Source organism: Lineus longissimus, chromosome 5 (assembly GCF_910592395.1).
Source record: "Lineus longissimus chromosome 5, tnLinLong1.2, whole genome shotgun sequence".
NCBI classification, from domain to species: domain Eukaryota; kingdom Metazoa; phylum Nemertea; class Pilidiophora; order Heteronemertea; family Lineidae; genus Lineus; species Lineus longissimus.
This window is the reverse complement of record NC_088312.1, coordinates 4,523,307-4,550,151: the sequence shown is the minus strand read 5'-3', so window position 1 is coordinate 4,550,151 and position 26,845 is coordinate 4,523,307. Positions and strand designations below refer to the sequence as shown.

The 26,845-nt window shown below is 40.8% G+C and overlaps 2 protein-coding genes across 16 annotated transcripts in view; both read left to right on the top strand.

Annotated features, from left to right (window-relative positions):
- LOC135488695 (diacylglycerol kinase zeta-like) overlaps nt 1–11,670 on the top strand; it is a 115,774-nt gene extending 104,104 nt beyond the window's left edge. For 8 of the 15 annotated variants that reach the window (XM_064773398.1, XM_064773399.1, XM_064773400.1 and 5 more), the window contains 11 exons: nt 1,469–1,590; nt 1,820–1,899; nt 2,255–2,318; nt 3,278–3,316; nt 4,406–4,766; nt 5,247–5,348; nt 5,917–6,038; nt 6,364–6,522; nt 6,808–6,844; nt 7,032–7,195; nt 7,335–11,670. In XM_064773398.1, the coding sequence (XP_064629468.1) occupies nt 1,469–1,590; nt 1,820–1,899; nt 2,255–2,318; nt 3,278–3,316; nt 4,406–4,766; nt 5,247–5,348; nt 5,917–6,038; nt 6,364–6,522; nt 6,808–6,844; nt 7,032–7,195; nt 7,335–7,387 (1,303 nt within the window). In that variant the 3' untranslated portion in view covers nt 7,388–11,670. The remainder of the gene's footprint in view (nt 1–1,468; nt 1,591–1,819; nt 1,900–2,254; nt 2,319–3,277; nt 3,317–4,405; nt 4,767–5,246; nt 5,349–5,916; nt 6,039–6,363; nt 6,523–6,807; nt 6,845–7,031; nt 7,196–7,334) is intronic. The other 7 variants (XM_064773393.1, XM_064773389.1, XM_064773392.1 and 4 more) reach the window with 6 other exon arrangements.
- A 4,190-nt stretch (nt 11,671–15,860) lies between these two features.
- LOC135488467 (uncharacterized) lies at nt 15,861–25,288 on the top strand. Its single transcript, XM_064773091.1, has 3 exons — nt 15,861–15,917; nt 23,445–23,642; nt 23,922–25,288. Exons 2-3 carry the CDS (start codon nt 23,447–23,449, stop codon nt 24,080–24,082), a joined length of 357 nt encoding a protein of 118 aa, XP_064629161.1. The 5' UTR covers nt 15,861–15,917; nt 23,445–23,446; the 3' UTR covers nt 24,083–25,288.
- Nucleotides 25,289–26,845: the final 1,557 nt, after the last annotated feature.

The window sequence follows — 26,845 nt, the reverse complement described above, 5'->3', positions numbered from 1 at the left end:
TGGTGCTACACTATTTCAGTATTGGCCTTTGCCATTTTAAGAAGAAACTCCCTGGGAAAAGCATTTGAAGTATTTGTTGATACTTTGTAGTAGCCTATAAAACTGAGATGGCTTCAGCAGGACGTGCTTCAAATTTGGCTGGCTCATAGACCTATGAGAACATGACAACACAACGGTTGCGAAATCTGAAATTGACACTGCTTTATGCCAAATTTAAAGTTCGAATTCCTGACATTTTTCTGACATTTTGGGCTCCTCTGAGTCCCAAAAGGGCTTTTATGTTCGACCTTTGTACGATGCAGTGTTTGGTCATTGTTGTCATCCCACTGGTTGTCACCTCACATGTGATTTGTTTCGCAAACATGATCTTTCTCCAGCAGGCCTCATCAGATGGTTGCCAGCATCTCCAATACTCTTCATACCCATCTTTAGATTCGTTTTCCAACTTCTTCTCTTTGCTCCAACACATCAACAGTTACACAATATTATGCATGCTCTCTGTCTCCCAGTGATAAATTTCCGTACCAATATTCGACTGTCACTTCAAATAATGACCCGTACACAAGCCAGAACATCAAACCCACACTCTTTTTCGATCATCACTATATCCTAACCCTATTCTCACAAGCACATAGTCCCTTGATGCATGCAGTCGCTTTCACCAGCAGCTTGGCTATGTCATGTACGTAATGTACTGGATTTGAGGGAGGATTGTTTTTTTCTCCATTCAATGCCAGTCAGTCCACTTCCCTTTGTCATTCAATCACTTGTGCATACGACCCCCCCCCCCCACCTCCATCATTTAAACACCTTACACCTTTTTAGCTCACCTCTTGGGAGCTTATACAATACCATGGCGTCCTTCGTCCATCGTCGTCCGTTAGTGGAGCACGTTTCGTCACCGCTAGGGCTAGATGGCTAAAACTTGGTGTGATGGTAGCTTTAGGCGGCCATCTTGAAAATTAAACTAAGTCGGATTGCTACCAAATTTCATGTGATTGTATATCTCCCATATCCACTGCAAATGACATGCATTACATAACCCGAGGTGAGCACATGGTCCCTGGACCATTTCATTAGAAAACACATTCTGCTAGCATGGAACAACCTTGTTTTCCATTCACTGTCCTGACTTCTTTTCTATCAAACTTGCATGCGTGTCTTTGCAAGATACACTTTTGTCATTTTTTATGTCCGATTTTCCTTATTCACCTGCACATCTGTTGTGATTTTTCTTCACCACTTGAAATTACAACCAGGTTTTCCATCTTCAGTCTTGTGAAAAACTGTTGCTGTCCATAATTGTTGATGTTACAAAAAAGAGCATTTCAGAGTATTGGGGATGGTGTGGTATATATTTTGTTGATACTGGTATTATGTTTGTGATATAACAAATTACGGTTGCTGTGGTGACATGTTGACCATGGGATAACTATAATGCCTCTCTTCCCCACTGCATCATGTGAAGTATTGACTACGGCTGTTGCAGCCCGCCGTCTGTGCCCGAGAGATTACGCATCCAAGTCAGCCGTATCAGCATGGATGACTACGAGACACTCCACTACGACAAGGACAAGCTAAAAGAAGCATGTAAGTGATACCGATAATTAAAGTTTGCTTTTTGGTGGCCATTTTGAACTATGGTGGCCATCTTGGATATGATACAAAAACTATTAAACTTCTTCAGAATGTGGTCGATCGTATAATTTAGGACAACTGAAAACAAGTTTTAGGTACACAACATCATCCTTTCCTAACATATGACTTTGACCTCATGTTGCATTTCATGTTGGTTATCTTATTCTCTCTAATCTTTCAGCTATTCCCTTGGGTATCATCGTTGTGGAGAATGACTCGGATCTTGAACAAGTCAGGAAGCACATCAATCGGCTACAGGAGGTAAGGTTGAATCCGATCTGGTCTACTGTTTACTCATCAAAATGAAGAGTTCTCAAAGTTTATAATCTGAACCAATCATGAACCATTTATACAAATGGAGAGTTTTCAAAAGCCTGGTCGAAATCCCAAGGCGGGCCTAGGTTTCGTGTTGGCGCTACATCTGTGGGGTACCTGAAACTGTGAGTTTACATCGATGCCATATTACATTACCACTTCACCCCAATTCAGTCTTAGTGATTTCGTCATTCATTATCATTTCAATTAGCTACTTTGAATAAAGAGTTTGTAACTTTACACTTCTTTTTGGATACAGGAACTGAAATTTGATGAATTTAATTGTAACAAATGTTTGCAGGACCTCCAAAATGATGTTGCTGGAGCCTCCCAGAAACTCTCATCAAAATGGTGCTTCTTGGATTGTAAGTATTAATCGAAATACTATCTTTCTCTTTATTTACTCTAATTCAGCTCTAGAGTATAATGCTATCCAGTTGTTACACTTGACGTTCCTCTGTTTGAAAACAGGCAGTTTTCCAATTCGAAAAATAAATGTGCTTGTTTTAGCCAGAATCAGTGGAAACAATGACAAAATTGCCTATCTTAGAGTTAAGCGTATAATTTTCGGCACTAATGAACTGTACATGTAGTTTATGGTCATCTGTTCTTGTCTCAAAACACGTGAAATCTAACCTGATTGTGATGAAAAAAATACAGGGTGAAAAATATTTGGGAAGGACAACTGTGTGAAATAACTGACTTATACAAACATATTGTGATCAGGCTAATAAATGAATGCTTATATGCCATTATCAATACTCAAATGTATCGCTGCATGACATGATTTTCGATTTATGAATTTTGTCTGATTGTGAATGCAGAGATGAGATCACCTACATGTTCAGTCGAGTTATCACATTTAGATAGCCAGTGCACTCTCACCAATAGGCTGCACATAAGATATTAGTGTGAGATTTCAGTTGACAGAGTGGCAGTTTTGGCGGAAAAGTTATGTGCCCCACAAATGGGAGGTTTTCCGAGCAGATGTGATAATTATTGCTGTGATAGTCTCTTGTCTGCAAGTTAAATAGGTCATTCCTCGGTTCCCTCTCTCTCTCTCTGCTCATATCAGTGGGTCTCCCTTGAAATTGAAATGTTTGTAAAAGAGTGCCCATGAATGACATATATTAGAGCAAGATTTCACACTAGAATCAGATGTCCAGGTAAAATTTAGATGTGCACTAATCGATTTCACTCTTCACATAGAATGACGTTTTGGTAGCTTTAGATGAAGAATGGCATTTTCTTGATCACTTTCCTTTGAGTGTGCTTTCCTCATGCAGTTATGTGTTATCTGTATGCCATTTATGTGTTACTTCAGCCGCCACAAGTACTACCAAGTTTATTTTTGAATCCTCACGTATGTAGATTTATCGAAATTGGCCATTGGTCATTGTAATTATAATGAGTTAGACTGCATGAGTTAAAGTCATTTGTGATACTGTGAGTTCGTCATTTGTATTTAGTTCATGAAGTTAAGAAGTTTGGAGTAGTTCCTGATCTGTCTCAGTTGCACTTGAAAAAGCCCTTGCACAACTTGTAAATGATGCTAATCTATCTGAATCTGTAATGAAAATCTTACTTTTTCTATGAAAACTGCACATTGACGGGCATGTTGTCAAATCTGTATTGTTGTAAATATGTGCATGTCACTACGTTGTCCCCTCTGCATACTACACACTTTCTTCAGTCATACATGAGTTTTTAAACATAGATATTAATGCCTGTAAGTTCTCAAATTGATCTGTGGTTCTCTTTCAAGAACGACTGGTTTCTGGCCTTCTAGGTTAACTTTTAGCAGCAATTGTGATAATTATAGTCTCCCGAAAATTGAGAATGAGTAAATTTGCTATCTCCTTTGTATTAGTGGATGTTGGGCTTTTGGCAGAAAGATACATGGCTTGTATTCAGTGCTTATGTGCACGATATGCTCTGCTCAAGGCAATTAGTGTTGTCTCTTTGTGGCCTATGAGGATCAGTTACGACTTACAATGTTACTGGCAAAGACAGTCCTTGGATGTTGAGGTGAACCCGTATGCCATTGGTTTGGTGTATGTACTCTCGTTTTCATGATGGTCATTGTTAAACATTTCACCTGTGAAAAAGTGTTCCATTTGTAATGTCTATCACTTGCCGCTTGAATCACCTATGATATACCAGCAAACACCCTGCTCCAATCCCTTATTGGACTGAAAGAATCAATATCATGAAGAAAATAATCATCTTCAAATTCATTCTTTGCTGCAAGATTGGCTTTACTAACAGAGTTAAATGCTACATTTTGACGATTGTTGAGTCAATATTACTCTAAAAAGGAAGTTTTTGCAGTCCATTTAGGGTATTTCACGAGCCGTTGCTCCGCTTACGCCATCAGTGTGGTGTGTTCTGTGGCAAACACGTAACACCTGGTGGTATAACAACAGTTTTTTTTCTGCCAATTTCCAAACAGACCAGCCCCCAGACCCAAGTTCACCTCGGTCTATTCTCCTCCATTCAGCAACTACGGCGGAGCGATTCTTTCGAATAGACCGTGCTCAAGAACATCTTCATTACATAACGGATATATCATCGGAAGATTTGTACATCCTCGACCCAGAGCTAATAAATCGCAATAATAATCTGCCCCGTTCGCCGACGCCAACATGCGAGTACCCGCCAACGCCGTTTCCTTCGAAGATGGATATCAATCAGAATAGTGGTCTGGCGGTGCCACCCAACTTAACATTCCAGCTCCCTGCAACACCACCAAAGTCTCCATCAGGTCAAAGTATGCCCACATTAGGAGTAGGAGAAGCACAAGCCATGCAAGTGTAAGTTGTTTCTTTCATTTCCCCCAGTATTTGATTATTTTCTTTAATAACCTGATTCTACTAAGGAGACTTTCCTCCGCAGTCACTTCTGCCGGAGAACTGCTTTTTGCTTCATCTATCTCCCTAACTAAAACTATCTGGATAGATACCAGAATGTAATCTTGGTGAGTTTTGTTTTCATCCAAAATAAGTGCTTTTCTATCCAGTGCAGTTTGACAGTGGTCTTGTGGTGAAAGGGGTGTCTTTGTAACCTAACTTTTTTTCCCTATGTCTGCCTTTCTTTGTCCCTTTTTAATCTGTTGGGTGAAAAGTAGCTGAATTTGGGCATATTTTGGTTATTTCAAAGAATTTATGAACAAAACATGATAAGTCCTGAAATCCTCATTCAGATATAAAGAAATCTACTGACAACTCTTCTCCACTTGACAAAACAATGTGGACAACTTATATTGACCTTGACCTTTCTCTCCCCTCCTCCAGGTCCACTAGCACCAGTTCAATTAATGATTCTGATGAGAACTTCAAGCGGTTTGAGAGCCAAGAGAACCTCCTGGTTCCACAGGTGCCTGGCTCAAACAACAGGTATTGTTCTCCAAGAAGAACCCTGGTCTCTACCAGAAAGCTTGTTCTGAACTGTTTAAAAAATATACCTCAAAGCAGATGAGGGCATGGGCCTCTTTTAGTTGTTTTCTGTGTGATTAAGGCAAATAAAATTATTTCATTAAATGGACGGATCAACCAGTACAACTTTAATACAGAAACCTTCTTTTCTCACTTCTATGATTTTCTGCTGCAGGCTTTCTCATTCTTCTTCTTTGGATGGTATAGGCTTAACCTCCAATTTCCCGCGCTGTGTCTTTCTTTCTATATGTTTTCACTTCAAATAAAATGTTAATCTACCGCAAGGTTACTACTGTTTTTCGGAAATTTCTTGGTGTATGTTGATGTTTACTACTTTCCAGTAATCTGAGGGTATCGTGAAAAAGTTAATTAGATTTGACTTCATCTGTTTGGTTGCTTTGTCAAAAAGGTCTGGTCATGAGAGAGAAAAATAAAAGGACATGGTTGGGGCTTTGCCATAAATGAGAATAAATTTTCATGAGAGAAAAAGATAATTTGACAATTATGGTTTCTATTGTTTCATTTCTAGTTCTGAACCAGGCTCACCTGTACAGTTCTCATCCGACTCTGAAAAAGGAAAAAAATACATATTTCCAGGACCAACCACTTCAGCAGAACCAACGTCACCAACCATTAGCCCATCTGATAAATGTAAGCAAACACGGGTTGATCAAGGGTTTTGAGAAAGAATGGTGCCTCAGAGAAAAAGGGAGCAGTGCCTTTTTTATATTCATTTCCTACAATCTGTGATCATTTTAGAAATTAAGGATCGGAGCACGCCCAGTGGACCTAAAAGAACAATAGAGCACTGTTAAATGATACTGAAAGATTCTCAAATATTACAAAAGTTTTCCGAAGAAAATGTGCCTTTTGTGCGTTGTCTGTGTTGGAGAATATTCATCTGTCAATGACGAAATGAAGAAAGGGTTTGATTATGCTGTTAATGTCACTTTAGTGATGCATATCTTGTTTCCAGTGCTCATTGATGCGTCAAAACGAGGAGATTGCAAGAAGGTCGAAGAACTCTACCAACTTGGGGGCAATCTCTTGGCAACGGACATGTATGGAATGACCACCCTTCATCATGCTGCACGCTTCGGCCACAAGGACCTTGTGAAATTTCTGATAAATAATGGTTAGCAAATTGACTTGATGCTGCTTATCTAATAAATGAAAAAACTGTTTTTGTTGTGATTGGGATGGTTCAAAATCACGCAACATGTACAATAATTTCATAAAAGTCTCTGTAAATCTTCCTTTTTGTCTTATTGAAACTTGTATGTTGTTAAGGCAGAAGCAAATTCTCTAAATTCTCCTGGATACTTATGGCCTCATTATCGTAAGATCTCCAATTTTATCGATTTTTTTCTGTGTATTAGTTTCTGCAGTTTTTGAAGATTATCCATTCTCTTTTATTTAGCACCACCTGTGATCTTGGATATGGTAGACTATGAAAAGTGAGTATATCGTGTATAAGTTACTCGCATTACCCACAGTAGGTTTAAGAATATATCCAACCTAAATACGGAAGAGTCGAATTCGTTATTGTTTAAAAAAGAGAAGAGAGTAGAGCATGAATGGGAAAGACACTGATACGAAAATAATTGTGGCTAATGTTGAGATGTGTTTTTCTCTTGTTTGTAGGGGCCAGACGGCGTTGCACAAAGCTGCATGGTATCAGCGGCGTGCTATCTGCTCCCTTTTAGTGGAAGCGGGGGCATCTCTCACTCGAACAGACTACCAGGGTAATACACCTCGCCTCCAGTCGCTGAGGGCAGAGGATGGAGAACTAGCGGCTTATCTTGAAAGTAAGTATTTGATAATGACATCATCAGTAACAATTGGATGAAATAAATGTCAATTACAAATTCCTATATCCTATGTTCTGGCTTTTGTTTTTGCACTGTTATGATTTTTACACTCTAACGACGAATTGTTTTTTTTCAGATCAGGAGCATCGCCAGTTGGTGTCCTCTGAGGACCAAGAAACAGCTGTCTAAGCCTACAGATAATGTCTGTTCTGCAATCAGGGGCCTGGCCTATCGTGGGTACATGTAGGCCTTCAACAGTTGAATAGGACCTCTAAGAAAAGAAAATACTGTCACCTGCTCTTTGGGGTGCAGGACCCAGTTGCTGTTTCAAAATCATGCTTAACTCCTAAAAAAACAACTATTGCACTTTCTGTGACTGATATATGATTATACGCTCATTTGCAAAGAATTTTACACTTTACTGGACTTAAGGGAAAGCAGCTCCTAAAGTTTTTGGAGTGTCTGGCTCGCACATGCACACTGAATGTGTGGAGTCAAATATTAGATATTCAATTATTCAAGTCTTCATCATCCTCTTAATGAACTACCCATGATAGCCCAGGCCTTAAGCAGAAAAAGAGACAAGACGATTTGATATATTCACCAATGTGATCCTACCTATTTGTTGGTATCCGACCGCACCTGTGATGTTTAGGTATTTATATTGAGTTGTAAATATTATGTTTTACTGAAAAATTATTTGTAACAGTTGTAGAGTAGGCTTTCTGTTCACAAACCCACGTCCACAGGTCTGGACGAGACGGCTTCTTTTTAACCAATCGTGGCGAAAAGATTGTAATTACAGCATACAGAGAAGACTGATGATTACTGAACATGCAAGTGCATTATACCTAGTTGATACTAGTATTTTGTTTTAATTTGTTGGAGATTTGGACTTTACTATCACCGTTGTACAGTTTTATACCACTTGAAGTCAGTTTTTTAATGACCAACCTAAAGTATTTGATATACATGTTGGAATGTGAATGATCCCTCTATTTTACAATTTACGAAGCCAAATCCTGGCCATCATGTTCATGCCCTAGAGTTTGATTGTAGTGTTGCACATCATTTAATCCAGGTAATATTGCAGCCTGCATGATGACTATACTTTGAAAAATAATATTTCGTACTGGTAATTGAAAGCTTTTTCAATCGATCAACAACTTGGTCTTGAAAACATTTAATGGAACATCACTTGAACTGTATAAACTGTGAATAATCATAATAAATTTGTATATTGTAGAAAAGGTTAAGATTATTTATCAATCTGTTTACTGCATATATGTATCACAAGATTTTCATGCTGTTTATTTTTGCAATTGCGTGTAATAGCAAATACTTCTTTAAAAAAGGAAATTTTCCGAATTTTTATTTCGACTTATTGACACATTATTTGCACTAATGCAAAAACATTATGCTTGAAAATCTTGCAGTTTGCAGTAGCCATTATAATCAACAAAAATCTGTGATTAACATTGAAAACTTAATCAAGGTGATGGTCTTACAGCTCCGGTAATGTATTGGTTCCCCTGATGCAAATTTTTGTCCGATGTTCATTGACTGATACTATCTGAAGTTGAAATGTATTTGGATCTCATTACTCGTCAGTGTTTTTTCCATGTGCTTTGTTGATTTCAGGATAACATTTCAGCTACCCGATCTATGACCTTATAATGGAGATGCGAGTATACACTGTACCATCAGAACCGCACCTGACCTTAATGTGTGGCATGCTAAATGGGCATTTTGCCAGATTTTGAATGATTTCATGTAGACAGCCTTATTAACTTTTAGATTTTGGTCATCTTAAAAAGATTGGGGCAACCTACATTTGTGTTATATCATGGCTTGTCTAAAAACTTTCGCTTGCATTGTATGATTAATTTGAAGCGGATGTTACTTGCCAAATTGTGACAACATGGTTGACATTATTTATGCTGTTTACAAAATTGGCTTATAAAAACGGTATTATAGAAGCCTGATCTGTCATTGAGGTCCCCCTCAAGGTATTTACCAGCGCATGCACAGAGCCTCGGGGGTGGATTATCAAGTGTATGATTTGTATGCCTGAGGTATGCTCGGTGGCATCTTTGACAATAAGATGAATTGTACTTGTCTGTGACCCTGCCATGTTTTGTTGATTGTAAATTTTCTTGAGAATTTAATCAAATCATTCGCAATATGGTAAAGATCATCACCAATAGATGTCATGTTTCTATCTTGGAAAGTCTATCAAGTCGGTCGGCACTATCATTATTTTGTTCCTTTGAAGATTTGTCTGCGCTGTGTGGCTCGAATGACTGAAACGAACGATTGATGTGAGAATATTTTACATTTTATTGGTGCCTGATTGCAAGTGTTGCTATTCCATGGTAACGACTGATGTTTGTTGTGATATTTTGTTGTTCCCTTTGTATTGATTCCCACCGTTTTTCAACTTATACGATAAACAGACCAAACAACATTTCATTAGATCAATTGTGGAGATATCTCTAGCCTCATTGGATTTTAATTTCGACCAAGTAATGATGTATGGAATGTCTGCTCAGCTAACATGTAATTGATTTGATATTCATTGAGAAGGCTGATGTACTTTGGATGAGACTGATATTACTATCACACTACGATCATGCATATAATAAGCAGAAGGATACATTTCGAAAGGAAAGTTTGAAAGAGGTCACTGACAAAGCATCTCTCAGTGAGTCTATTGCTAACTCTTAAATGACCATCAGCTTATTTCAAAGCCTCCCAAAGGAGTTAAAGGGGGACTATAGGCAGGAGCTTGGGATCAAACTGGTGGTCTTCCGGTGTCTACAGTACACAGTTATAAGACTGGGTTGTGTTTGGTTCGGCAATAAATATATTCCCTGCACAAGCACGAAGAATAGTCTCAATGTACTGTGAGATAGCAAAGACCCCATTTGCAACTTTGTGTAACTTAATCTGATCTACCTGGCTCCAGCCTTTAGTCATCCTTAAACCATCATCATTGCTTGTTCAACTAAATTTGTCTACATATGTCACCACAATTTGGTTGCCTTCCCAACCTGTTTATCTTGCACATTATTGTATAAAGTACCTTTCATGATGTGATAAATGTGTACAGTGAGTTGTAATAAAATCCATTATGCACGAAGGCATTGAGTGCCGACAGTATACAAGAATATAGTCTGAAAACACAATGTTTTTTTCACTGAAGTGAGACAGTGTCGGCTATACATTTCTGTTAGGTTTTGCACATGGAATATATAGTCGATGCCATTTTACTTATTATAGCTAGATTGAACATTGTCATACATCCCTGTGGTTTTTAAAACGTCCTTCATTCACCAAGTATATGTTTTTTCTGACAAAAAAGTTGTGCTGGGTATTTTACCAAATCTTTTGTACATGGCGGATTTATTCGGAGCACACATGTTTCAAACAAATGGTGTCAAATGACTGAAAGGGTGGAGATGAGCATATTCTTCAGGATTCCTTATAAAATGTTGTTCAAACTATCATTTTAAAAAACACATCTTATATAGATCTAAAGTTTTACTAAAGGACAAGTACATGTATCTTAAAGGGAGTCTATTAGGCAGGATTAAGATCAAGTGACACAAAATCGAAAATGTCAGTCACATATAAAAGACCACCAATTTGGCTCGGTATCTCTGTCTATCTCTCCCCTTTCACTTTCACTCAGTCTGTATTTTAAAGGCAATCTGTGGAGAGTCCTCAAACACATCCCAACCAATCTACCAGCAGTAATTTAAAGACAAAATCGCCATTTGAAGATGTCTGCAAGGCAACAGCCCTCATGATTTCATCACCCTAGCTTCTTTACGTTTTCACTACAACCAGGGACAGTATTATAATTTTGAGGGATACTTTTAATTGCAGCAGTAAAGTAGTCATTTTAGTTGCAATGGAGTATTAAAAAAACACTACGTAGCCACTATTGGCAAAGCAAAGTGTAACTGGACTGGTCTTGCCCATCTTTGCATACCCACCAGGTCAGTTGCATGCTCCTCTCCTTGCCAATGTTACTGATGCATAGGAGAAGTAAGTAATGAGTAAAAGACCCTGAAGCTTTGAATGGGTCTACATGTAGCTTTAACATCAGAAGGTGACCTTGAAAATATTGTAACATTATGTTTAATTGGACTTTTTACTTAAAAATGCTTGGTAATTTTTATTTCAAATTAGTCGTTAAAAAGAAGGATTTTGAAGTAATCCTTGTTATGAAATAGCAGGGCTTCTAAATCGATGTTTTTCAACTGATCACATTATCTTAACTCTATGAAATAACACATTTGTAAAATACTTCTTTCTGGGACACTCTGTATGGAGTGACTGGTTGACATTCATCACAGATTGTCTTTAAATCACCAAAACATGTGCAGTGTAGTTCCGTGTGCAAGTTTTGTCATGCCACGGAGTGAGGTTTATTGTGAACGAATAAAGAGAGAACTATCATTTAACCCATCTTCTTCATTTGGTTGAGCATACATGAGGGCCAAGCAGCCAGGCCAGCTTGGTCTGGTTGTGACTATCTCGTCTCTCTCACCATGCTTTGCGACATGGTGGAGCAGCCTGAAGGCCCATATCAGTCTTGTTGTCTCATTTGTCACACTGGAGCAACCAAGTCCTGTTCAGTCTGATTGTGACTATCTCGTCTCTTCCCACGCTTTGAAACATGGTAAAGGAGCCAGAAGGCCCAGTTCAGTCTGGTTGTGAGTATCTCGTCTGTTTCACTGTTGAAAACCACGTCCTATTCAGTCTAGTAGTGACTGCCTCGTCTCTCACTGCAAGAGTTGGAAACGCGATGGGGGAGATAGAAGGCTGTTTCGTCTGTCTTGGCGTGGAGCAGACGAATTCCGTCTGGTTGTGACAGTCTCACCTGTCCACCATGCAGGAAACTGGGTTGAGCAGCAGCCAGGAAGCCCGACAAACCTCCTACCTTCTGGTTGGTGCGGAGGCGAAAGGGTTGTTTATAACCCCGGTCGAAATTTGACATGTCCTTCCTGACCCCGGTTGTTGAAAGCAAATTAGCCTTGAGTTCACATTGAATGGTTTATCACCAGTATGGGAGCGTAACAACCAGACCGATTCGGGCACGTACGAGAGAGATCAGACTGTCTCATCAGTCTCGCTTGTGACTGTGTTGTGACTGTCATAATGTTCTCTCTCTCCATGATGGAGAAACCATAAGCCCCGATTCCCCGCTGTGGCGACACGACGATGCACCCAAAAGACCTGATGTGGATTGATATGACGGACGGTGTCTCATCTCTGTCATCGCTATGGCAACGCAATGGAGCAGCCAAGATACCCGGTTTGGTCTGTTTGTGGCTGTCTCATCTCCTTGATACAGCTACAGCCAGCAGACAGAATCGATCCAGGTAGGTCCACCCTGTTTTCAACACGCTGGACAGTCAAAACCAGCACAACTCGGGTCTCCTTGCTACTCAGTAGAGTTCCCAATACTGTGAGATGGATGAGACAGTCGCAACAAGGCTGAAACGAGTCGTCTGGTTGCTTCACCGTGTTTTCAACACATACAGCGAGGGAGATAAGACAGTCACAACCATAATGAACAGGGCTTGGTTGTTCCACAGACGTCTTGGCAACAGTCCGCTTCAGGCTGGTGTTGACTGTCCCATCCCCCTCATCTTGTCGGCAACACAATGGAATAGTCCGGCACAATTCGATCCGGTGGCGGTTTTCTTGTCTCTATCGTCGTCTTCTTGACAAAGTGTCTCGGTCTTGTTGCAGACGTTTCATCTCTCCTACGGCCTTGTCAACACGCTGAGGCTGCAATGCTCGATTCGACCTGGTTGTTAGGGTCTCATATTTCCCACCATGTAACACGGTGGTGCAGCGAGGAGGTCCTATAAGGACTCGCATCCGAACCATATTCGGGCTGGTATTGACTGTCTCATCTCTCTCACTGTATGTTGAAAACAGGGTGGAGTTACCAGGCGCGATTAGTTCTGCTGGCTGTTGTTTTATCATCTTTCTCACCACGTTATGCCAGGGGATTAGCCATACCATGCAGTCTCCTCGCCGATGTCTCATCTCTCCAACGTCTTTTCAACGCGATGGAGCAGGTATGGCCGATTTGGTCTTCCTTCAGATGTTTCATCTTCCTGTACCGTCTTGTTAACGCTGTGGAAACGTAATGCCCGATTCGGTCTCGTTGGTACGTTTTCATCTCGCGCACCATGTTGGCAAAACGGTGGGGAATCCAGAGGGCCCTGTAAGGTCTTGTGGTTATTGTCCCATCTCTCTCTCGCAATGTTGGCAACACGATGGAGCAGCCAGAAGACCCGATTTGGATGGTTGTGACTGTCTCGTCTCTGAAGGTAGAGACAAATCGGCAAATCAGTAGAGTCGGCAAGAGCCCAGTTTTGGTCTGGTTGATCGACTGTCTCATCCCTTTGGCAATACAGTGTTATTGTGGCTGTTTCATCTCTCACTATGGTCAAGATACCAGTCTCGATTCGGATTGGTTGTGACTGTCTCGTCGTACTTACCATGTTATGCTAGATGATGGAGCAACCAGAAGGCCGGTATGGCTGCGATTGTCCCATCTCTCTCGTCGTACTGGAAATACTGTGGAGCGACCAAGCCATATTCGGTCTGGTTGTGACTGTCTCATCTCTCTCGCCGTATGTGCCGGAAAGCCAGAGGCCCTGTTTCGGTCTTGTTGTGACAATCTCATCTATCTCACCGTGCTGGAAACACGGTGGAGTAGCCAGGAGCCCCGATTCGGTTTGGTTGTGACTGTCTCCTCTGTCACCATGTTATGATGTATTTTCATCTCTTTGGTCATGTTGGATGCATGGGCTGGGGGCGCAGCGAGGAGCTCCGATTTTGTCTAGTCCGGACTGTCTCGTCTCGTTCAGGGATGAAAGACCTGATTAGGTATGGTTGTGACTGTCTCATCTCTCACTGTCTGTTCAGGCAAGAACTAACAGACTGAATCGCACGGAGCGTGTCCACTCAAGGTGTCCACTGTGTCGAGAGTGGTGAGACAGTCACAACCAGTCTGAATAGGATCTGGTTGCTCCAGCGTGTTGTGAAGACTGTGAGGAAGATGAGACATGCAGACCGAATATGGCCTGGCTGCTTCACCATGATACATAAAATGGCGAGTGAGATGATACAGCAAGAAACGGCCGACTGCCTGGTGCCTGGAGACTGTCAAACCAGACCAAATCGGGCCTCCTGGTTAGTTGACCCTCTTTCCAATACGCTGAGACAAATAAGACTGTCACAACCAGACGGAATTGAGCCTTCTGTCTGCTTCACCGAGGTTTCAGGACGGTGAGACAGATGGGACTGTCACCTTGTATTTTAGCGTTTAGGGGTAGGACAATATAAAAGTAGGTACTGAATACTTGTTGAGACATGCAGTGACATAAGAACTCCGCCGAATGTAGTTTATCGTGTTTGATAACGTGATGGTTTCTTGGCTCAATATCTTTCAAACCGTACATGTACTCAATTTGACCCCTCCTAGTCATCTTGTTTATGAACAAAGTGTCTCACCTGAATCTATAATCACGCAGCGATATCATCTTCCCATTGTTTTCCGTCTATTTATGACATAATAACTCATTATATATTATAGTTGTTGGAGATATCAAATGAAATGTCCCCTCAATACATCATGGGTTAGATTTTTTCCTACGTCATTAGTTATCGTATTGCTCTGGTGGGATGGTTGGTGTCCATGAACTTACGGGGAAACAGCCAAAGGGGTGGGTAGAGGTAGCAGTACATGCAAAGGCCAATGAGAGCGGTCGGTTTGAAACCTCGGGGGAGTTAACTTTCAGACATTGACGGCATCTCGGCATCTTCTGACCGGAACGCTTGGTTATCTCTCTGATGACATAACACAATGTCTGACTTCTTTTTGTTACGTAACCCAGCACCGCATAATGTATTTTGTCTGATGGCAAGAGTTAATGAGGTAACGCAGTGACGTTTCAGCCAAAATTATTACAGGGCGTCTTATTATTGGATTAGAGGAAGATCCTTAAGGAGATACATTGTAAGCATGTATGTTAAGGAGAAATCTGGCATCGCTGTGTTCCTTTGAAATGAGTGTGGTGGCGACGGCGGTGACAGCTGCAATCGAAGATTCCAGTGTTGTCTAAGCCGCGGGGGGAGGGGGACCCTCTCTTAATACATATTGAACTCTATAGTGTGGAATTAACCCACCGGATGGACGGCTTTCGGTGGTTGAACTTCCGGTATACACATTGTGCTAATGCAGTCTAGCCCGGCGACAGCCCCTCTATTTTCGGATGCGAGCAATATCGAATATTACATGTATATATGCTGTATAGGCTAGTCATTGATGCAGACGCCCTGCAGATGTGAAGACGGAAATAAAATGATAATTAGAATTCAAGCTTATGAAATACATATACATCCTTGACTATCGTATACGTCAGACAATTAATTGATGCGTCACACACATGCGAAATCTACAGATGATATAACAATATCTGTATATTTCGAACACCGGACCCGAAGAAGATTAACAGCTTTCAAGGAAGAAAGATAAACGGTCCGCGGCGACTGGCGCGATGCGCGACCTTTTCCGAAGCTGCCTTTAAAAAGACCGCCATCGCATTTCTCCGCCACAAACTATCGGCAAGCCAGCAGGGATCAGTCGCGGAAGTCTCGGCATATATAATCAGAGCTCAACAAGAAAGTGAGTACAATTCCTTTACTGATATTTCGAGCTTCTTTCTGTCTGAAGATTTTCATTTCCTTTTAAAATGAAAGTTAGACAAATGTCCTCAATAGTTTCAATATTATGATGTTTTGTTGCTTGAAGTTTGATTTCAGGCAAGACTTTAACAACCGTTCGCGAGTCGATCACGATTCTCTGTGGCAAAACTTTATGACGTGATCACGCGAACCATTCCTCAGCTTGATCTTAAATTGTTGCAGAATTATGTTTGGAGGGATACATTTGTGGGCCCAGCCGTTGGCTACCACACGTCTCTGTCGCGACACGTTGTCAACAACGATGACGCTGTCAGCCGTGAAAAGTGAATGCCTTCGAAAACACCTCCCTATATTTCCTCCTGAATTTATCAAGTAAAGTGCGAATAACTTGATGTATATAATCGATTCGCTGTAATTCATAATTGTTGTGGTATCAGTATGTGGTATCAGTATGAGTGTGATGACCGGGACTAAAAGTCATATTCTGGCTTTCGAGAGTTTTACAGTTGCTGTTGTGGTGACATGGGCGTACTTTACCATTTCTGACAATATATCAATTATATGATTTAAACCGATGCAGACATCTTATTCTTCTACTTACTTCCAAGTGATATTGTGAAAACTTTCGAGAAGAACCAATGTGATCAATCTTGTTCAGTGGAAAATCCACCTAGCCTACTTTAGCGTCAGTTCTTACAAAATAGTTAATTTGGCAGACGTGAAGAAAGACATGCGTTCGAACAATGACTCTACTTTGGAGTGTAACCTTACAAAATGTAGCCGATTACCTCCTCAAAAATCGCTTTTCCGTCAGTGACGACCGTCAAATTTTTCTTGCCATTAAAGGCGCGCTTGACTCCTGGTTTTCTTTTTCATATTGTTCAAAAGAATTCCAATTTTCAGTCATCTTAAGGTACAGAACCTGAATGACTAAAGATGTTAAAAGTAACGGAAGGAATCGACCACATTAACGTTCGAGATTGCAACCAGAAAGTGCACTTGGAATATCCTTCCGCAATCATTGGTCTGGTTTCGCGCGCTCTGGATAGTTTTTCTCTGCTTTGGTGGCACTGAAGCTGGCAACGGTGTATGAACGGTTGCTAATTGATGGCCACCGCGGCTGCAGATTTGTTGTATTTCATTTACCAATTTCCTCGAGCTAGCCTCCGGAGAAGGGGCCCGCCTGGTGACCCCAGATGTCACAGCTTTTCAATGAACGGTTGCTAATTGATGGCCGCCGCGGCTGCAGATTTGTTGTGTTTCATTTACCAATTTCCTCGAGCTAGCCTCCGGAGAAGGGGCCCGCCTGGTGACCCCAGATGTCACAGCCTTTCAACCCCTTCGACACTCTGATGTAAAAGGCCGATGATGCAGGGCCGGACGTTCAGTATTAAAAAGCACTGTCTAACACATTCATTGTTTTATCTACACTCCTACGCAGTAATTGATATATAGTAGATGGCGAGAAAACTACATGTAGGGTTTGAACGCCGCCACTGCTTTAGGAGTGTAGGTTTCATCCCGAGTTGATATAATTTGCATCGACAGGTACGAGTGCCCTTGGGCTTGTGGTGTTAAATGAAATGCTTTGGCGAGAAGATGTGCAAAAATCATCTTTGCCTGTCAATTAGAACCTCAGGCAATGCACTCCAATCCAATAACGGCTTTTTGCTAGTCCACCTCATGCAAAAACATGTGAAGCCCACCCTCCTCGTACCTTGACATACATTGCACATTGTAGAAACTGACGTGGAAGGGCGTTACTATTCGGCACGGTCACCGAAAAAGGTAGCGATTCTTCGATCGGTCTGGCTTTGTAAAGCACACCTGGTAACTCTAACATAAGATGACGTTTCCGCTGAGGATAAGGAAGTTTCAAATTTTCGCAGAAACTTGATTTCGTCCTTCTAAGAATATGTATGGGTAACAATACAAAGCGAGATTTTAAGATGGAATATTCAGTTTCATAAGAACTGTACAGTAATCAGAACGAAAAAATACGTAATACGTAATAAGAGAGCTTCTATTGGTATCAAAGACTGAATACCCTTTGAACCAAACACCGCAACACTGAAAAACAATGTATACAATGTAACATCCGGATAACTTTCTCATGAATTTCAAGGAAGCATCCTCCACTGGCAGTATCGCATGAGATCATGTAGTTGGTGTCATCGGTCACTGAGTGTCCTTTTCCCGCCAAGCAAACATCCTCCGAAAGCCGATTCTGTGGGCTGTGAAAACGTTCCTTCTTGGTTTGGATGTGCTAATTGTAACCCCTGTTAATGTGATATAGGGATTAGTGGAGTTTGATGAGCGTTCCCATCCTCCCCCGCAGGGTATCTGAAGGCGGAGGGGATCCAGTCACCCAAAATTGGTCTACTCTACACGTACATGACCAAGCTCCAAAGATATACATGATTATCTGTATGCATTTTTAAGAAATAGGTAATTTAAGAAATAGCTACATTTGAATAAGTATGGTACGGGAATACGATAGCTGGCAAACTTCAAAGGTTGATGACTGGAAACGATTTTTTTTCGTGCTGATTTAAATTTTCTTTCCTTGAAGTAGAGTAAATGAATACTTGCAGGCAGTCTTCCTTGCTTTGTGGTACGGTATATATACAGTCGGTGATCACAATCGGACGCAGCCATTTGGCAAATGAGAAAGCGCCTCAAAAGTCGTACTATCGGGTATATATCTGATTATTTCGTTAACTACTTGTAACTGGACAGGGTGAAGGCGATGCCCAAATATCGTCTTTACTCCATGATGTCGATGATTACTTTTGAAAAATAAACATACAATTATGTACAAACTTTTATCCAGATATATATCTTGCAAAATGTTCGATTCGTTTGATTTCGACCGATGAATACATCATCGGCCGGACAAGAGGTAGATATAGCGACATTAGTCATTCCCGGCACGTACCGTTGTAAGTGAGAATCACCTCAGACATCGTCAAATGTTCTCAATAATTCCCAATAACAAATCATTGTTTGCGTTACGTCGTTGACGTCGTTACTAGTGCTCTTCTTGTCGACATGCTACAAGTACCGACCGGTAAGTTATTTGCGGTTTCCAACTGTTCTCATGGATTTACTCTCTAAGAATACTGTTTGAGCTTTTGTGACGAAAAAATCTTCAGCGCAATACTGCAACCACTGAAAGAAGTGGTCAGGAATACCCTACAAAGGTTTTGAGTTTCTCGAAAGCCTTCAGGGTATTTCATTCATTTCCTTGAAAAACGTGAAGTTTTAACATTGCTTGGGCTTAAACAAATCTTAAAGGTTTTTCAATAGCTGAAAAATCATTTTATTGCTTAAAAATGGTGTTAAATTAAGTTTACGTCGTTTTAAAGTGCATTCTCTAAATTATAATAGTGTCTTGATATGCGCCCGATGTAGCAAAATTTACATATCATACTGACTAGAATACTCCAGTGACTGAGAATGTGTCCGTCTATGGAAGTAGCCCAAAGGGATTTTGTTGATTTTTGCTTTTTGCCACATGCATCATAGCCTTAATAAGCAAACTGCGGTAGGACTGGAATCGCGAATCGCGTCAGATGCTTTTAAACTCGCCTGATTTTTGGTATATACAGCCAGTGGTTGAATCGGGAATGGAAACAGTGTAAAACTGGCTGAGCCAATGGTTGAATCGAGAGTAGCAACATAGCAATGATTAATACTAAAGAAAAGACATTAGAAAAGTCCAAGAAGCAATTAGCCGGCTAATCTCTTTCTTGAGATGGGGTTTTATATCAGAAGGTATCGAACACTTGACAAACTGAAACATTTTTTGAATACGAATTAAAAGCTTTGATGTCTTATTAAATAGAAGAAGTAGAGATATATCTAGATATCTATCAATTACGTCAAGTACATTTACACGCAGATGTCTGTGCTACGAAGAGACGGCGCCGGTTTGTTTGCATATCATCTCGGGGAACATCAGAATTCGACTAGGCAGTAGAATGCGACTTCGGCGGGAGTCGAATTAGCTTGCCTTATAAGACCAACGAAGAAAGGTTCATTCGACAATCCTGTACAATATACCTCTTCTGGTGTCTGTTTAAACATTGTCCTGTTTTGGCCAAGCTTTCTTCTCTGAAGAAGAATGGGCAGATTTTGGTGGTAGTTTCAATGCAAAACAAATCTCCGAATTTGACGACTCGCCCCGCTGACAAATGTTACTTGTAACGGCCTCATTAGTGAAATTAAATAGCTTTGAGGAAAATTTTGATACAATTGCCTCGCAGCGGAAGAGGCTTTAAGTCTCCCGACTTCACACCACTTAAGGTTACAAGTTGCACGGCCGCCTTTCGTCTTGTCGGCCCAATTCAGGTGAAATTGCTTTCATGGTTCTGCTTTGATTGTGACACCCGTAAGCTGCTGCCTTCCGCCTCCATTAACAACACCGCGAAGGCAGGACAGAACACTCAATGAACGTTTGAGAACTTCTGCGGAGGGTTACTACGACTCCTTTGACCTTAAGAGTTGCTAGATCTGAGTCTATGCCAACTTGCTAATACCGACCTTACCAGAGGCGTGAATTTCCTTCTTGAAATATTCTTCAGATATTTTATTGAAAGCGAGAACATCTTTTCTGCGGAAAATTGAGAAGTTTACCAGACGAAGCCAATAAATGACCGGGTGTATTACATGTAGTGCAACGGCGCTATTGAAGGATTTCTGATGACGTGGTGATAGCCCTACTAAATATTTTGATCATTGTCAATCACCAAATCTCCAGTTTTATCATTCTACATTCTGTCCATAACAGTTTGATCCACGTGTAGCATTAGAACCTGGATTACTTAATCTTATCGAGTTTCACACGGTTTTACACATTAGTCAACAGAGCAAATTGGGAACGTTTTATCAAAATCACTCCGAAATTGCGAAGATGTGTGCATTCTTGATAACTTTGATAACTTGCAAAAGAACTGCACCTCACTGAAGAATTTTACACCTTCAAGAAAGCTCGTTGAAGAGTCTTTAGAAGCTGTAGAAAAAATGTGCAATAGAATTTGCTAATTGCTTTTTCATGTTCAAGGTTTTTGATTTTTCGTTGCCAGTGTATTGCAGGGATGGAGAGCGAGGAATTCCAAGTGTGTCGTCTGGATATTGAGACGATTCTGTGGTCATACTATTAAGGCCCACAAATAAACAAATCCCACTCATGTACCACCAGAAGTATGTCCCTTTGCCGAATCAAGTGCAGTCCTTGAATACTGACAGTCACACTCTGAGGCTGATGATATTTTATTTATTCCGATGACCCGTTTACGAGATAAACTGCTCGCCATTCGCGTTGACGCCTAATCCTTTTCAATAGACATGGATGTTTTTTGTACCCTTGCACGAATTACACTGGCAGTATTCATTGGATATCGACCTTTGGAGTTCTCTACATACACCGTGTGGTCACGTCTTTGATACATAACTAGCCACAGACCTCTAAAGGAAGTGAAAACCCCGGAGTCGGCACCTCATCTCAGTAACCGTTTATTCAAGTCTTTGAGTGACCAGACCTCGAAATTTTTTTTATTGGCATCTGCTACCGTCTCGCCAATAGTTTCACTGAGCAGCATCAGAGATCACCAGATGTTTTATTATTATCATCCCGATTAGTAAAAAGACTTGTATCATAAAAAATGAATAAGATCTTCGGATTAGTTTTCATTCGGCTAACTTTCCTCGCGTCTTTACATCCGGATACCTCGTCTGTCCGCCTGGCTTTTGTCACTAACGCCGATTGAGCAACTCGGCCTCGGTCCATCATGGGTGATATGAATAAAGACCAGCAAATGCTTTTATCTAAAACTCCATGTACATTTACACTAGGCCTTTCTGTACAAAATTGTAGTAAAAGCATTTACTTGTCTTTATTCATATCGCCCCATGTCTGTGCACCGTCCAAAACTCCGTATTCACTTTGTAACGAATACAAGTAGGCTAAGTACAAAATGAATATGCCCGCAGTTCAACCGGTCGACAGCTCTGACGTTTAGCAAATTCATCGCCATCAAAAAAGAAATGGTGATAGAAAGCACATTATGTGAAACAATACTTATCCCTGCAGTGAACTTATTTTTGTGTTTGTTTTTTTCTCTCATTATTTACTCCAATCAAGCCTGTCAACTTTATTTCTTTTCCCCCGCATTTTTCTCGCTTGGTACAAGAAAATAAAGCTTACAGTATATGCCTTGTGGAAATGCTTACAGCAGCGTCAGCACAGAGTTAATCAATTCTGTTGACACATTTTGAAATAGTTATTGACTTGGCTGTCTTGTTTTGAATATTAATCACAGGTTTCTGCATTTTGTTGGCGTTGAATCCCTTCAGAGGTAAGAGAAATCTGTCGAAGACTCTGGAAATTAATGGATGATATAGACAGAGCCGCAGGGGCCCAAGGTTTTTCTTTGCGTCTAACGCTAACCGAACGCAAGGGATGGGGGCCATGGACGTTACTCTAAAGCAACAGTTTTATTTGTGCAAGTAGCTTGTCACTTTTTCTGGTCCAGCATGTTCAGCTGCATATTCTAAAATCGTTCCGTAGAAGTCAGTGTATATCAAATATCTCACTTTGATTAGGAATTTATAACAACCCAATTTTGACTGATTACAGCTAATCATATTTGCGGTGTTATATCTATGGAAGAAAGCGTAAATCGTGAGGGAATTCGACGCTTGAATATTTCAATCGAGGCTTTAATCTATGAACATTAATCACCCACGGCATTTTGTTTCTGTATAATCACAATCATACTTGGCATATGAGTGAATGGACACAAAAAAATAATAACCAGAACATCTCATTCAGATTGGTCGATAAGTAAACCGTACAGAGCGAAAAGTTATAAAAAAAGTATCATTTTCAAAGAAGTCCAACCAGTGGTTTGTGCTCCAGAGCCCCAATCAATGCGGACAAACCATTTTCGAATGGACCGAAGTAACAATAAACTTAATGTGTGTTTCACGAAAAAAAGATGATTTGGCATAGCTTCAGACTGCCATGAGGTTGAAAAATGTCGGTAATTGGCGTACAAACCATCGCGGAGAATAATTGTCAACAACTCATGCCGGTCGCCTCTCCTTTTTCGTCAAGAAAGGGTCAATAAACAATGCTGGAACTCTTGAAGAGCTTGCTTTTAAAACTGCTGAGGGGCATAGCTTTCCTAAATAGCCAATGATTTTGTTATATCATTACCCATGGTGAAATACAACGAGCCGCAATCCTTTGCGCAAAACGCGAGTTTTCTCTCCAAGCGTTTGTAGCATCGAGTTTCACATCTATGAGGCCTTTTCAAATCAGAACGCCATTTTTCGCTGCATTTTTCCAGACTTCAGTAATACTTTGCTTTATTGTCCACTTGTATTACAGAAACAAAGAGCTAAAAGTGCATATTACTTACTTTAATGTACACAGTCATGGGCTTCGTATGCTTACAGTATGAAAGTTTATAACAAGTTTGTCCCATGCTTTTCCTTTCAGAAATGGCCAAATACTCGTTGCATCTTGCTATCTCATTGGTACTCATCCTGACAACAAGTGCAATCATCGGATCACATGCCTCACAGTTCTGCGGCAAAGATTTACCAAGGGCCATGTTCATCGCATGTGGTATTGCCAAACGCAGCGCCCCCTCCATCGAAACAGAATCAATCCCAAATATTGATAGATTATTGAAAGGTAAGAATTCCGCTCAGGTCAATCGCCGTAAGCTCTGGCCCATGCTGTCTGTGCCGCCGAACAAGTATGATTCTTGACTTCTGATTGGTTTACACCTAAGCGGAAGTCCCAAATTCAGTTCTGCTCAACGTGGCAAGTCTTACCGATCAAAAAAAAATTACAGCACTTCCAGAAAACGTTAGAGAATCGAATACTCTTAGACTTGTGGCAGTGAGGAGTTTGCTGGGTTTTTTTAAACTCGAGCTTTAAGTTGAGAAATAGATGCCTTCTTTTCTTCAGGAAACCTCCGATTCCGTCGATCATCAGAGATTGCCGATGCAGTTCATTCCGTCTTCAACGAGAACGCGCGGTCAAAACGAGGCGTCATCCCCCTGAACGTACTCGCAGACGTCTGCTGCAAAGCCGGATGCTCACTACGAGATCTCGCCGGGGCGTGCTAGTAGATTACGTCGTGACAACATTGGAACATTGAGCCTGGGCCATCATTGACGTGAATCTGAATCTTCGGATCGCTGCAGGGTGGTTTTGTTCTGATTTGAAGAGACAGCTTCCTCGCGGTCGTATTCAAACGCGTCCCATGTTAACCAATGCACAACGAGTGAGTTTGAGCAAAAAACCTGCGAACTTTACACAAGCATCACACATTGCTTCATGTTAACAGTGTGGCAACGACAAAGCTAAAATAGTTCTTGTGTGTACTACGTGTCAAGAAAAAAACTTGTCCTAAGCTCAATATACCTTTGTTCCTCAGTGGAATTTGACCAAAACTTCAGATAATGTAGACTGAAGGAACACGTTTGATGCCGAATTTCAATTCACTAAATACAAGAGTGGGACATGTTTTTCTTGGCACTAGTACTAGAACATGTAAATCAGAATCGTCTGCTCGATTCCAAAATATCAAATTATGACTGTATGTATATTTACCTTAACTTTAAAGTAATGAAATGACTATACTGAGGAATGCACGCTCCGATAGTTTGCAGATATAGGTTCACATAGGAAATGTGAAAAATAAAAATAACTACATTTATCTTGTTACTACCACCCGTTCGTTGTTCTCTAAATGTGCCTTCAAGGCCTGTCTCCACTCTAGCGATTTCTACGCTCTGGCCACAGGCACTTTTCGTGTTCCATTTCAACTAGTTTAAAAAGTTGAATAGAGGAGAGAACTACATGTTCAAGGGTGATGACCAGAAATAACGGTTTGAATGACCTTGTTAGATCCGGTCAGATTCTTAACATCTGATTTCTGTCAGATTCGTATTACATTCCGGTCGGACTCGGTAATCAGAAGACCGATATACTGACTGGACAGTATCACCTTTTTGAACACCTGATACAGTACATGTATATGGAAGGCTGGTGAATCCACCCCTTATTATCAACTCTGACAGTAGATGTGACATATCGCGGCACTCCATACAACCGAGTAGGTCCCTATCATGTCTATACCCAGAACCATCATTGCACATACATGTATGTTCAGTTTTGGTAATACTATGTTGTGATCAACGAATTAATAACTCAATTGTTTTATGTACATGTTACCTTTATTCCTCAATGGATAAATATATATTATTGCAGCATTTACATCACAAAAAGACCAGAACTGATCGCATGGGCTAGAGATATGTACATAGTTACTTCAGTAGAAAAGAGAAACATAACTGTTGCGAGTCCCGCGAGCCACAACGTGGGATTGTAGATGGCAGCACTGGTAGCATGGTAAACGTCCACTCCGTGACCAGTGCTGCCAACTTGAACCAAACGCCGTGCCTGAACGACCCTCCAGGTGTACACGTAGCAAGAGAGAAATCAATGAAACACTCAAAAGAAGTAGCATGAAATTAGATGACAACTCAACACCACAAGTTTGCTTTTTGAAATTCGGTAAAATATTAAGGAATAAAGGCGATTTCGGCCACGGCAGTACCTTCTGAAATCAAGAGTATTTAATTCTGAAAACAAATCAGCTTATATTGGTTCCATCAGGCTAATATGACTTTAACTATAACACTAGTAGCCCACTAATAGCAGAAAGGTCCACATGGTTCATGTCACGTTTGAATGTTTAGAGGATTTAGTTTATTCCAATATACTTCAAAGAATCGATAATGTTTAGCAGTTCATTCAACACCGGTGTGACAGCTCATTATGTGAGTGTTACCCTTTTGAAGTGTTTTCTTTGTGATGAACACTGATACAGCAACACACGCTGCAGTAAAGGTATAGTACACATTGAGAAGTTACCCACTTGGTGTTGACAAGAACATTGTCACCAGAGTGAGGTAGATACAATAAAAGTTTTGTGACCCAGTAGCATTTAGCATGTAGCATATAATAGGTATAATATCCTAAAGGTTTGGGGCAGACAGAGGTAAAGCCACACTGCGAGATGGTGTTGGGGGAGGGGCGATTTAAACATTCTGTAGTTTTCTTTGTCCTGTCCTATCGTCTATTACAATGCGACACCATGCCATAAAACAAAAGGTTCGTTTTTCAAAAAGAATAGAGATAAAAAAACATCTACAACATATCTGGCAAACGTTTATTTCTGTTCCTCCTAGCTTCTAGGGACAGGTTTGTCGTCAATTGTATGGAAGCCACTCAAACAGCGATTCGGCGCCATCGTCGTCAAAGCAATGTATTCTAACTGAAAAAGACTTAAGGGATATGAACATGACAATAAAGGTAACTTATTTTCATAAACTGTTAAGTTTTGTTACAATAATGTAGCATCCTGTACATGATTTGACTGCTAAATATCTGTTCCCACGACAGCGGGAACTGCGACCATGCCGTTTCACACATTTTTGGTTCATCTTTATGTCAGTTATTGTCTCGGCAGTGGTAACTACCCACGAAGCCTGTGAAGCAACATGGCCGCGACTGTTTCCCGCTGTATTGGAAGCAGATCCTTACAAATGTGTTTAGGGGCCCGTGTTTAGGTATCAAAACGTCTTAGAATCCATCGTCATCATGACAACAGGGTGTCCGAGGAAGTAGGTTCCTAATGGTTACGCTCGGTAGCCATCATCAAATACTAGTTGTCGGCAACAAATGGGGATCCATCGGATCAGATGTCAACCAGAATATTTGACCGGATACCAAAGGATGAAGGAACCTGTCGCCAGGGCACCATGTATCAGATCTTGGATAAAGCCACGGTCAGGTCATTGAAAATGTGGCGAGACCCGCTG

Bases quoted from the DNA above. Each gene is read 5' to 3' on its own strand.
- LOC135488467 (XM_064773091.1), top strand. From the start codon at position 23,447: ATGGCCAAATACTCGTTGCATCTTGCTATCTCATTGGTACTCATCCTG. The intron at 23,643-23,921 runs GTAAGAATTCCG...TCTTTTCTTCAG, and splicing joins TATTGATAGATTATTGAAAG to GAAACCTCCGATTCCGTCGA.